This window comes from Hemitrygon akajei, chromosome 11 (assembly GCF_048418815.1).
Source record: "Hemitrygon akajei chromosome 11, sHemAka1.3, whole genome shotgun sequence".
Lineage (NCBI taxonomy): Eukaryota > Metazoa > Chordata > Chondrichthyes > Myliobatiformes > Dasyatidae > Hemitrygon > Hemitrygon akajei.
In genome coordinates, this window is record NC_133134.1 from 102,536,852 (window position 1) to 102,550,270 (window position 13,419).

The following is a 13,419-nucleotide window of genomic DNA, read 5'->3' on the forward strand; positions in this document are numbered from 1 at the left end:
ATGGGTTTCTACAACAATTCAACCATATTTTTAATTCCAGGTTTATTTAATTCTCTGAATTTAAGCCCCCCGCCCCCCCCCCCCCCCCACCGGCCACCACAGATACCATGATGGGTTTCCAGTTTAAGTCAGTTATCAGCTTAGTAACCTAACCACCTGGGAACCATACCTATTATAAATAATTATTCATTTTATGACTAGATAAATGCCTCCCAATCTGCTCCTCAGAGACATCAAGCTGCAAATTGGGAGGCAGATTTTGGAAAGGTGCAAAAACAACAGGATTGTTGTCATGGGTGACTTCAACTTTCCTAATACTGATTGACACATCCTTATTGCAAAAGGTTTAGTGTCTGAGAAGGATTCCTGACACAATATGTGGATAGGCTGACTAGAGGAGAAGCCATTCTGAATCTAGTACCAGGCAACGAATCCAGTCAGGTGACAGATCTCTTAGTAGGAGAGATTCCAGACATAGTAATCACAATTTCCTGACCCTTACCATAGCCTTAGAGAGGGATAGGAACAGACTGTATGGGATTTTAAAGGGAGATGTTGGAAGAACTACAAACAATGCAATCTAGGCAGCTGAAAATACTGTCATGAATAGTGGTGAGGGGAAAGGATGATAAAGATAGTGTTCAGAATACAATGGTTTAAACTAAAGTCAATGAAAAGTATCTCTGGAGAACTCCCATTCACTGCCACCAAGCTCATAGTTCTCTTACCCCACACTTCTCATTTCTACCTCCTACCGAAGATCTTGACTGTCCAATAGGCAGATTGTCTCTGCCCTGCCCCACTGAACTCACGTCCATATACCTGGACTCCATTCTATTCCCCTCAGTAAAGCCCCTTCCCACTGATATCTAAGACACTTCACATGTTTTCCATCTCAACAACTTTTAATTCCCTGATCCTAACTGCCTCAGTTTCACCAGATGTTCAGTCCTTATATAGTTCTATCCCCATCAAGCCTTAAAGCTCTCTGCTTCTTTCCCAACATAAGACCCGACCAGTTTCCACTTCAGCACCACCCTCCTCCGTCTGGCAGAACTGGTCCTTACCTTCAACAATTTTTCCTTCAGCTCCTTCCACTTTCTCTAAACTCAGAGGACAGCCATAAGCACTCACATGGGCCCCAGCTATACCTGCCTTGTGTACCTATAACTATAGACCAATTAGGTTAACATCTGTAATTGGGAAAATGCTTGAAGCCATAATTAAAGAAGAAATAGCAAGGCATCTGGAAAGAAATTGATCCATCAGGCAGACACAGCATGGATTCAGCAAAGGCAGATCCTGTTTTGACAAACTCACTGGAGTTCTTTGAGGATATAAAAAGCACATTGGACAGAGGGAAACAGATGGACATTACTTACTTGGATTTTCAGAAGGCATTCGATAAGGGACCACATAAAAGACGTATCCATAAGATAAGGATGCATAGAGTTGGTGGTGAAGTATTAGCATGGAGAGGATTGGTTAACCAATAGAAAGCAGAGTGTTGGGATACATAGGTGTTTCTCTTGTTGGCAGTCAGAGGTGAACAGTATGCCACAGGGGTCGGTGCTGGGCCCACAATTATTCACAATATATATATTAACAACCTAGAAGAGGGGACTGAGTGTAGTGTATCCAAGTTTGCTGATGATACTAAATTCAGTGGAAAAGCAAACTGTGCAGAGGACACGGAGAGTCTGAAAGATATAGACAGGTTAAGTGAGTGGACAAGGATCCAGCAGGTGGAGTACAATGTTGATAAATGCGAGGTCATCCACTTTGGAAGGAAAAATGGAAGATCAGATTATTATTTAAATGGTAAAACATTGCAGCAGAAGGGCTTGGAAGTGCCCGTGCATAATTGCAAAAGGTTGGTTTGCAGGTGCAGCAGACTATAAGAAGGCAAATGGAATGTTGGCCTTCATTGCTAGAGGGACTGAATTTAAGAGCAAGGAGGTTATGCTGCAACTGTACAGGGTATTGGTGAGGTCGCACCTGGAGTACTGTGTGCAGTTCTGGTCTCCTTACTTGAGGAAGGATGGCTTTGGAAGTGGTGCAGAGGGGGCTCACCAGGTTGATCCCAGAGATGAAGGGGCAAGACTATGAAGAGAGATGGAGTCGCCTGGGACTGTACTCACTGGAATTCAGAAGAATGAGAGAAGATCTTATAAAAAGCATATAAAATTATGAAAGGGATAGAGGCAGGAAAGGTGTTTCCAGTGGTAGGTGAGACTAGAAGTAGGGAACATAGCCTCAAGATTCAGGGGAGTAAATTTAGGATGGAGATGAAGAAGAACTGCTTTTCCCAAAGAATGGTGAATCTGTGGAATTCTCTGCCCAATGAAGCAGTGGAGGCTACCTTAGTAAATATATTTAAGACAAGGCTGGATAGATTTTTACATAGCAGGGGAATTAAGGGTTATGGGGAAAAGGCAGGTGAGGTGGAGATGACTACACAGTCAGAAATGCCATGATCTTATTGAAAGGTGGAGCAAGCACGATGGGCCAGATGACCTACTCTTGCTCCTATTTATTATGTTCTTATGTTGTCCATTCGTCCCTCCCCACTGAACTCTCCCCTGAAACATATCTCTGCAAGCGACAGAAATGCTACACATGCCCATTCACTTCTTCCCTTACCTCCATTCAGGGCTCCAAACAGTCCTTGCAGATAAGGTAACACTTCACCTAATGGGGCCTCCTCTACATTGGTGAGACCCGATGTAAAGTGGGGGACCACTTTGTCGAGCACCTCAGGTCCATGTGCCAAAAGCAGAATTTCCTACTCGCCAACCATTTTAACTCCTATCCCCAGTCCCATTCCACCATGTAAGTCCATGGCCTCCTCTTTTGTCATGATGAGGCCACACTGAAGGAGCAAAACCTCATATTCTGTCTGGGTAGCCTCCAACCAGATGGCATAAATATCAATCACTGGTAAATTCCACCCCCCCCCCCAATTCTTCTATTCTCCACTGCCCCCTTATCCATTCCCCTCACTTGCCTATCACCTCCCCCGGTTTTCATCCTTCTTCTCTTTCTCCCATGGTCCACTCTCCTCTCCTATCAGATTCCTTCCTCTCCAGAACTTTACATTTTCCACCCACCTAGCTTCACCCATCTTCTAGCTAGTCTTCCTTCACCTCATCCCACCTTTTTATTCTGGTGTCTTTCCCCTTCCTTTCCCATCCTGATGAAGGGTCTCAGCCCAAAACATCAACATTTGTTTAATTTCCATAAATGCTGCCTGACCGCCTGAATTGCTCCACCATTTTGTGTGTGCTGGTCTATGGAAGGTAGGAGGTGGACCCCATGGAATACATGGTCAAACACTTTACTCTGACAGTCAGGAGTCAATGTAATACTGTTGTTGCTATCATTGAGAATATGTCTGCATTATCTACCCTCCTGTGCTGTGAAGAGTAACAGCATCCCTGAGATGGAACACAAACTTCAAATTGCAAACTGTGCATATTCTCAACAAATCAGTTCTAACCTTAAAGGCATCTGTTATGGGAATGCAAGTCTAACTCGGCTCTTTATTGTAAGTGAGGCACACGCTCATATCACGTGGTAGCTTGATTTCTGCAATTCACATATTTATACATATAACCAGTAATAAAGTATTTAAACAAACAAGAATGCATGATCAACGCACGCGTGTATGTTACTCAAATATTAAATACACAACACTCCTCCCCGCTCAGCTATAAACTCAACAGAGAATGCATCTCAACTATATACACAGTATACTATATAATGCAACTACTATAATATATCCACAGCATACTCAATTTTTAAACTGTCCCATTCAGGCCTGAATTTTAATTTCCATGAAGGCTTTCTTACTCTTGTGGGATAATGCCACTCCTGACAAAGGGAATCACTCTTCTTGACAACTTGTGGCTGTGAAAACAATTAAGGTTCAGGGGCCTCTTCCATGGTGGTTGTAGGAGTTGACTCTGAGACTCCAGGAAGTGGTTCAGGCAGCTCTGAACACCTTTCTTCTCTCCTTTCTCTTTTTCTAGATCTTGGAAAGGTGCATTTAGTTCACTGGAGTATTCTCTTATTAATGCTTCTATTGTTCCCTTTACAATATGATCTCTCCTCTTGGTTTCCTCATTCACGATATCATCTAACAAATCTTTTGTTCTCCTATCTCCACTAACTTTCTTTTAGGCCAATTTATCCAACTGGATTTTGGTCTTTGCACCTAATTTTACAAGCAGTTTTTTCTCTCCCACTTAAAGTTCATCCAATAATTTTAATGCACACAGAGTAGATTCTGGTTCTTTATACTCATAAAAGCCAAATGCTTGCAACTTTCCTCAAGTTCCTTCCTTTAGGTTCTTCCAACCTAAAGCCTAGCCATATTTTGCACTGACTGATTTAACATATCAGAAACTTTCTCAGAGATGTTGCCTACAAAAACTGTAGTCAAACTATCATTTTCATTCAAAGTGGTTCATAGGGCTCACATGACCAAGGATAAGCTATGTCGTTTTTATTTGGATATATCTCCCTATTGTGATAGATATAACAATGGAGAAGCTTCACTAATTCATGTGTTTTGGACATGCCCAAGTCTTGAAAAATACTGGAAGAAAGTATTCCAAACTTTCTCTGTACTTTTCAAAGTAAATTTTAAGCCTAACCCTTTGACTAACTTGTTCTGTATTGTTGGAGGAAAAGATATTATTTTGGAGACATCTGATTTGCACATTTTGGCTTTTATTTCTCTTATAGCTAGGAGGGTGCTCTTGCTTAAATGGAAGGATGTCGTTCCACTTACTCACAACTCAATGGTTACGTGATGTTACGTCTTCCTTAAATTTAGAGAAGATCCGTTTTTCTATTTCTAAATGCTGAGGATGTTCTATGAGTCTGTGGTGGCCAGTGCTATCATGTTTGCTGTTGTGTGCTGGGGCAGCAGGCTGAGGGTAGCAGACACCACAGAATCAACAAACTCATTCGTAAGGCCAGTGATGTTGTGGGGGTGGAACTGGACTCTCTGACGGTGGTGTCTGAAAAGAGGATGCTGTCCAAGTTGCATGCCATTTTGGACAATGTCTCCCATCCACTCCATAATGTACTGGTTAGGCACAGGGGTACGTTCAGCCAGAGACTCATTCCACCGAGATGCAACACTGAGCGTCATAGGAAGTCATTCCTGCCTGTGGCCATCAAACTTTATAACTCCTCCCTCGAAGTGTCAGACACCCTGAGCCAATAGGCTGGTCCTGGACTTATTTCCACTTGGAATAATTTACTTGTTATTATTTAATTATTTATGGTTTTATATTGCTATATTTCTACACTATTCTTGGTTGGTGCAACTGTAACAAAACCCAATTTCCCTCGGGATCAATAAAGTATGTCTGTCTGTCTGAATCTAGTCAAGACTTTCAAACATTATGGGGACCATTTTTGAACTATTTTCAAAACCTATGATTTGCTCTTAAAGTACAGATTTTGGCTAATAACATATTTCACTATATGATAAGGATTTTTTTTCCTTTTGGTATAATAAAATTATTACATTTCAATATTATGATTTAATTTGATTTACATGAATATAGGGTAATGAGATTTCAAGTGTGATTCAAATATAATGTATTTGATAATATTTAATCCTTTTTTTAAACTTATAATATACATCTTACTGTACTCTATTTTTCTAGAGGGCATTCCCTTACTGCCATTCCCATAGCAGTCATCTTTTCTCCAATACAAGTTCTTAGTTGGATATCTGCAGGCCTCAGTTCAGAATCTTTGAAATGTTGTTCAAACTCATTTTGTGGAATGACTGAAACAGCCATTTTAATTAATTTTCTCTTCACTTCTAGTGTCAGCCCTATTGCTTGTTTGTTGCTAGCTTTCACATCATAAATCTCAAAGCTACCCAGACATGATTCACTCTCATCATTATAGATTTTTCATCCACAGCATGCACATTAGTGCTCTTTTTGAAACTGCAACTTAACTTTTTATTTTTTTCACTTCCCTGTGCAGTCCATTTATTTTTGTGTGTGCAACATGCTCTTTGTATGTGTCCTACCTAGCTGCATCTTCTGCAAGTTTCACCTTTATATCTGCATTGGTCTGGTGTATGTGAGCCCCTGCCACAATAATAACACAATTTGTTTGGCCAGGTCAGTTTTTGTTTAGACGTTTCAATTTTGTCCACATTCAGTTTCTTTCCTGACTGCAACTTAATCGCGTCTCCTTTTGCTATTTCCATTGATAAAGCGATCTTAGTTGCTCTTTTAAATATAAGTTGTGTTTCAGTCAGAAACCATTTTTGAATACTTCACAAGATTGAGATACTGAAATATTAAATACACAACACCATCCACAGAATTTTGATTTAGATTAGGCTCAAAGTTTTACAAAGCTGTATCCCCAAGGTATGTGATGTTTTAGAATTCTATAGCACAGCACAGCTGAAAGAAAAAGGTCTCTAGAGCCACTTACCCTACAAAATATGATACCACATTTTAATAAACTAACAGGAAGTTGAACAGTAATGCAAAGCTTCAAACTAACTGTTAAACTGCTAGCTGTTCCACAAGGTTAGTCACTCAAGTTCTCCAGTCAATGAGTTACCTCATATGACATACAAGTTACGACATGAAGAGTGGCACACAAGCTATATAAAGGGACCAAAGGTAACTGTTAGGTCCATCAGGAAAGATTTCACTAACTGAGGTGTGCCGCTGCTTAGGGTGGAGTTTACCTGTTTAAAAATTATAAATATAGCCTCATCAATCGAAGAACTAACAATATGCCTTACCAAGGGCAGCACGAAGGTCCACAATCAGTTCCTCAGGGTAGACACTCCTCTGCTCCCATATGGTAAATATTCGATCTATTGATTTGCGAATAGAAGGATCCCTAAAAATTAATCAGCAATTTGTGAATTAGTATTAGTTTAGAATCACAACAGATTATCTTATTTAGCTTGTTACATTTGGAAATTTATTAACATATTAAGTTTGTGTTTTATCCAGTGCTTGAGTTGGTGTTTATAGTATAGTAATGGTGAAGGGTACTGCAACTTTTATGGGGCTGTCACACATACTTAACCCTGTTTGTCACATTCACATTCTTTCAGTCACTCAAAGATCATTCATACCAAGTTAACTCCTTTATGCTTTCTGGAAATTGACTCGTCTACTTGGGCAATGGTGCATCTGCTCAGCCCTGCCCTCATTCCTATTTTCCCATCTCCCAATCATCTGTAAAACCGCTTCCCCCCCTCGTGCTGTCACTCCGTACAGCTGCCCACGTCCCTCCTACAACTGCCACTTATCTTTTTGTCTTCAGTTCCACTTAATCCATCATCTCTTTTCTGATGTTGTCTAATCTGCTATGATATTTCAGTACAAATGCTTTGTCCAGTTATCAGTGACACTGCACAGACCAAGTTTGCAAACTTAGGATTGAGATAAAAGCTGAAATACTAAAAATATTTTCTGAAAAAAAAAACTGATCTGAATAATAGCACTCCACATACACAAAGTCCTGTAGGAGATAAAAAGAGACAAACTGAGTGGAGATTGCAACATTTTCCCAACCTGATGCAATAGCAATTATTTGCAAACACCAAAGCTCTCATTATTCTTTGGACACCACTGCAGCGCAGTAGTCAATGCAATGCTATTACAGCTTGGGTTGTTAGTTTGGAATTCAATCCTAGTGTCCTCTGTAAGGAATTTGTACGTTCTCCCCTTTGAATCCGGTGGTTTCCTCTGGGTGCTCCAGTTTCATCCTACAGACCAAAGGTTTTCCAGTTAGTAGGATAATTGGTTATTGTAAATTGTCCTGTGATTAGGATAGGGTTAAATCCGGAGTTGCTGGAAGGAACAGCTCAAAGGGCCAGGAGGGCTTATTCCATGTTGTATCTCTAAATAAAATAAAATTACAATTTCTGCTAAATTACTCCAACAGTTCTGGCAGCACTACTGAATGTCCACGAACAACTTGGCATGCAAGTTACTGTTCCACTCTTTCCATTACTTCTGATAGACTCAATTCGGCTTATCACTACAAATTCTTGGGCCAGTTTTCCTAAAGAGCTTACAGTTATTCAAAGCACTGCGGCATTTTCATATTTTTGTAGGTATAACAGCATGTATTCAAGTAAAGTGATTACCAGGAGAATCTGCTTATCAGATCTGACAAAGTGCCCCAGTTCAAGTTAAATTTAAGCATATGACAGCAAATGACACATTTGCTTCATTATAAAATGACAACCAGCAGTACAAATGACACCTCAGCCTGGGCCTATAAGATATCTTTGTCTAAACAGAATAAATTTTCATTGTGAGTTATTTTAAATATCCCAAATATTGCACGTTGCATTAATACTCTGGCTAATATGGTTCAATATGATTCAGTGTTAACTACTCACGTTCATCTAGTTTTATTTCCTACAAATTGTTGAAATTACTTACAATTTGACCATATAGCTGTCCAGATTCAACTCATTTTTCCAGGTCTTACCTCAGCAAAAAGTAGACTGACAAACGTTTTATTCCATTCAAATGCAGGGAATGGTTATGCAGTAGCAAATGATAATCAAATCATCCCTGAAACCATTATCAAATTAATGGACAGATCATCAGATGGCATGCAGACCATCAGAGACAATTAACAAATTTGTGGGTGACTAACTGAATTTTTTTGAGGGAATCAGTGGATAAAGCAAAGACGCCTCACAGTAAGACGTCTTAAAATTTAAGTCTCAATGCATGAAAAGAAATTGAGTTATATGGGCAAGAGAGATAGCTATGAAGCAAAACATAAATTGTCACATCTGGGAACAATTTAGAAAAGCTACCTATTTACAAAAGTAGGCTGTCAAACACATAGCTCTACAAGGCATGAGGATGCTAATGAAAGGAGCACAACATGAAGACTTTAGCACAATAACCAATGAACAGATAGGCAACATCAACTTTCACCCAATTGCACAATGAAAATCTGGCAATTCAATCAGTTCAATCTGGGACACAAAAGCTATTTCTATTACTTTCTTAGCACTGGATTCGGTCGCGTGCCCCTTGAATTACAGAAATTATGGCACAGAAAGAAATAGTTCAATTCCTGGTACATCATCGTCTCTTTCCAATGAGATGTTTAATTGAAAACCAGCTTCACAGAGATTTTTTCATGGGGGGGCTATGAAATATTCTTTGTTATGTGCTGTCCTTCACTTCGCTCAGTACATTGATAACTACATCAATACGTTTCTTGCTCTCAAAGAAAAATTTCATTAGATTTGCTTCCAACAATCACCTTCCCTCACTATCACATCTCAGATAATCCTTTCTTCAACTTTTTCCCATTTCTAGTAGCTGTTGGGAGTCAGGGAGGGGATTCAATAGCCACCTTCACCACTATTCAATTCCAACATTTTTATATTAAGTCTTCCTTTACTGTCAGTCGAGGATTCACTCTACTCCAGTTGACAGGGCTTTGAATATGTCAATTCTATTTCCTGTACTCCTCACACCCCTCTAGAATCATGTTAGTGGGATCATCTTGTTCTCACCTTCTACAGTAGTGGTCGCCAACCCGTCGATCACGATCGACTGGTCGATCTTTGAGACTTTCCCAGTAGATCCCGAAAAAAAAGAAAAATAAATACACAAATACTGTTGAGAGATTGTTTCCGGGTTGTGGGGCTTTATTTCCGTTCTTTCTGCCCAGTGCACGTGCGTGTAGCTCCCCCACACTACACAGTGTAATTCAGTGGTTCCCAACCACGATATGAGTCAGCTGCACCTTTCCTCGTTCCCTGTCACGCCTATTGTTGAACTTGAATACACACGAGGTCATCAGTCGACTGAACGCAGTGATACCCTTGTGCCAGGGATCACTGGTCGGCCTTGCGCGGTCGGCGGGAAGTGCCAATGCTACCAGCCTGGAGCGCAGACAGATGGGAGCTGCCTCTAAACCTGTTCAGCACACTGAATGTTCGTGGGGAACCCGGTGCTAAAATATTCGCAGACGACCTAATTCGAGCTCAGGGTTTCGTAAGTAGCTACCACGCTGCGATCTACTGAAACAAACATTTGTCAGCCAATAGATCCTACGGGGGGGGGCAGGCGTCCTGTCACACTCCTCGCTTGGTCGGTCGCTCTCTCTGGACTGCGACCGCCGCGGCACAGGGACCTCCGGCTCTGACCTTGTCCTCTCACCCCACCCACAACCAGCTGCACCTGGCCAAGATGGCTGGCGGGCGGGAGGCTGCAGTTCAGGCCAGGAGGCTGTCTAATGAGGCAATGAAGCCCTCAAAACTGCTTCGGCGCCTTGAGTCCAAGCACACCGCACTTAAAGACAAACCCGTTGAGTTTTCTAAGCGGAAAAAACTTGAGCAAGCCGGACAGAAGCTAAGTGCCAAAAGCCACAAAAACTAAATTGCGGAATAGACTGGACATAAGGAACCTGCTTTGAGTATCGCTGTGTTCCAGTCATGATTAACACCCCACCTCCCCCCCCCCCGTTGGCCGGTCTGCAAGAATATTGTCAATATTAAACCGGTCCACAGTGCAAAAAAGGGTGGGTACCCCTGGTGTTTATACATTATTTCTACTTCCAGGTTGCGGGGTTTTACTTCCAGTCTTTTCTGCCCCGGTGCGCAAGAATGTAACTAATCGATCTGGGGTCGATCTTGCTTTTCACGAAGGCCGAGGTAGGGGATCTTGGGCTTAAAAAGGTTAGTGATCACTATTCTACAGCACAGAATCTGAGATAGAAAAATATTTAATTGAAGTAATATTCCAAGTTAACTCTGCCATGGATAGTCTCAAGCCAGGCTGCAAAAGGAGAAGGGTTTTCCCCATCATGGAAAAACCCAGTGCTACAGAAATGACAAAAGAAACTCCAAAGACCTAATCCCAGGGAGAGGATGCATTCATCAAGAAGATGAGCTACACCAGGGGACAACTTGAAAGACTGGCCCAGGACAGAGGACTTTGGCGAGGCACCATTGGCATCCTATTCCCCAGTATGCCCCTATGATGGGCTATGAAGAATAACTGTTAAGTTACTGGAAGCAACATAAAATATGCATATTTCAAAGCATTACATATAACCAGTAGGACATTCCTGCCTAGTTTTTGTCATGTGTGCTCACCACTCTGCTACCAGGAAATTGTATTAGAGCAAACTACAAAGAGCCTCAAGGTAATATCACAGCTCTATACAACTCTGGTTAAGCCACACTTGGAATATTGTGTTCTGTTCTGATCACCTCATTATAGGAAGGATATGGAAGTTTTAGAGTGTGTGCAGGATTTACCAGGATGATGCTTGGATTATTGAGAGCATGTTTGATGAGGAATGGTTGAGCAAGCAAGGGTTTTTCTCTTTGGAGTGAAGGAAGAAGAGAAGTGATTTGATAGAGGTGTACAAAATAAGAGGCACAGACAAAGTGGACAGCCAGAGATGTTTTCCCACAGCAGAAATGTCTAATACAAGCAGTCATAATTTTAAGATAATTGGGGCAAAGTATAGGGGGGATGACAAAGGCAGTTTTTTTTAATACAGTGAATGGAAGATGTGTGTAACATGCTGCCAGGGGTGGTGATAGAGGTAGATAGATTGGTGGCATTTAAGAGACTTTTACATAGGCACATGAATGAAACAAAAATGGAGGGCTAAGGAGGAAGGAAGGATTATATTGACCTTAGGGTAGGTTAAAATTTTGGCACAACATCATGGACTAAACGGTTTTTACTGTGCCGTCATGTTTACATTCAAATTCACAAAGCTGTCTCCTGATTGCCAAACACTGCACAACATAAATCCCTCTCACCAATAATGAGAGGCCCCATCCTCTTAACAGTAACTATATGTCTGGTTTTGCCAGCTCTCACAGCTTTGAACGTATAGGAATATCTCTCAAAAGCTATTAAAATTACTACTTAAAATGCTAAAACTGAAGATAAAATATTATCAGAAAGCACTTAACAGTTATTTAATTGGTATGGCTAAACTGCACAGGCCAAGTGACAACAGTAAGGATCTCACAGGAAATTCAGGACTTACATAGTCAAAGATAAGACTTTCAATCTGAACCACCACACCCCTGCTGCAGAAGAACAGCTACAGTCACAAGATTCTGCAGAAAGAGACTCTGTCTCCATTCATAATACAGGAAAAGTATTTGTGTTTCCTTGACCAATATATATCCAGTTATTCATGTTGGAAAATGAACACATGGAAGGTCCCAACATTTAAAAAGATCATCAACACTAAATGCTTAGGAGTTTGATTAGAATTTGAAGCTATATTCCAGCCAAAGTCAGCACCTGCAAGAGACAGCAATAACTGGAAAAACATCCTGTGAATAGAGAGAATTGGGAAGTCACACAGACTAGGAGCATGCTCATTAAAAATTAAGTTACATTTCAGAAAAATCTTCACTCACCTGACCAATGTGCCTGCTTCAACTAGAACCTCTGAGAAAGCATCTCGAAATACAATTGCATTTTTTCTTTTGCAATTCTGAATAACGTCGTTGGCAACATAGAAAAGGTTCAATCGATGAGGAACTGAAGCTAAATAAGAGAAAAAGAGAAAGCTTTGTTAATTTGTGACAGTACTCTATAAGTTGGACCAAAGTGTAATATAATTTGGCAATTATATTTGCAAAGCAATTTCAATCTTTGATCTTTCAAACACACACAAGTCAATCAAATTAGGGTCAAGGTGTAAATCTTCTGGCAGAATTTTAAGGTGCAATACTTTGTTTTCTTAGGTACCAGGATGATAATGGCATGCAAGAGCCATTACAAGGAAAACATGACAGCACCTCTTCCTGCAAAGATTTGGCACGTCATCTAAAACTTTGACAAACGTGTATAGTTGCACGGTGGAAAGTCTCTTGACTGGTTCATCATGGCCTGGTATGGAAATTCCAATGCCCTTGAACAGTCAAGCCTACAAAAGGTGGTGGATACAGCCCAATCTATCACAGCTAAAGCCGCACCACTACTAAGCACACCTACAAGGAGTGCTGTCACAGGAAAGCTGCATCCATCATCAATGACACCCACCATCCGGGCCATGCTCTCTTCTCGCTGCTGCCATTGGAAAGGAGATACAGGAGCCTCAGGCCCCACACCACCAGGTTCAGAACAGTTTTACCCCTCAACCATAAAGCTCTTGATCCTCAACACTAAACTGATTCCACACCTATGGACTCACTTCCAACAACTCTACAACTCATGTTGTTAATATTAGTTATTTATTTACTTCCTTTTCTGTATTTCCACACTTTGCTCTCTTTTGCACATTGACTGTTGGTGTGCCTTTATTCTATTATGTTTCTTTGAATTCCCACAAGGAAACAAATCTCTCAGGGTAGTATATGGTGATATATACAGTATATACTTTGATAACAAA

At 40.8% G+C, this 13,419-nt stretch overlaps 1 protein-coding gene across 3 annotated transcripts in view; it reads right to left on the reverse strand.

The window, feature by feature from the left end:
- The window catches only part of LOC140735872 (regulation of nuclear pre-mRNA domain-containing protein 2-like), an 85,061-nt gene that overhangs the window by 26,414 nt on the left and 45,228 nt on the right, over nucleotides 1-13,419 (reverse strand). For all 3 annotated transcript variants that reach the window (XM_073061434.1, XM_073061433.1, XM_073061435.1), the window contains exons 2-3: nucleotides 12,443-12,572; nucleotides 6,797-6,897 (exon numbers count right to left, since the gene is read on the reverse strand). In XM_073061434.1, the coding sequence (XP_072917535.1) occupies nucleotides 6,797-6,897; nucleotides 12,443-12,572 (231 nt within the window). The remainder of the gene's footprint in view (nucleotides 1-6,796; nucleotides 6,898-12,442; nucleotides 12,573-13,419) is intronic.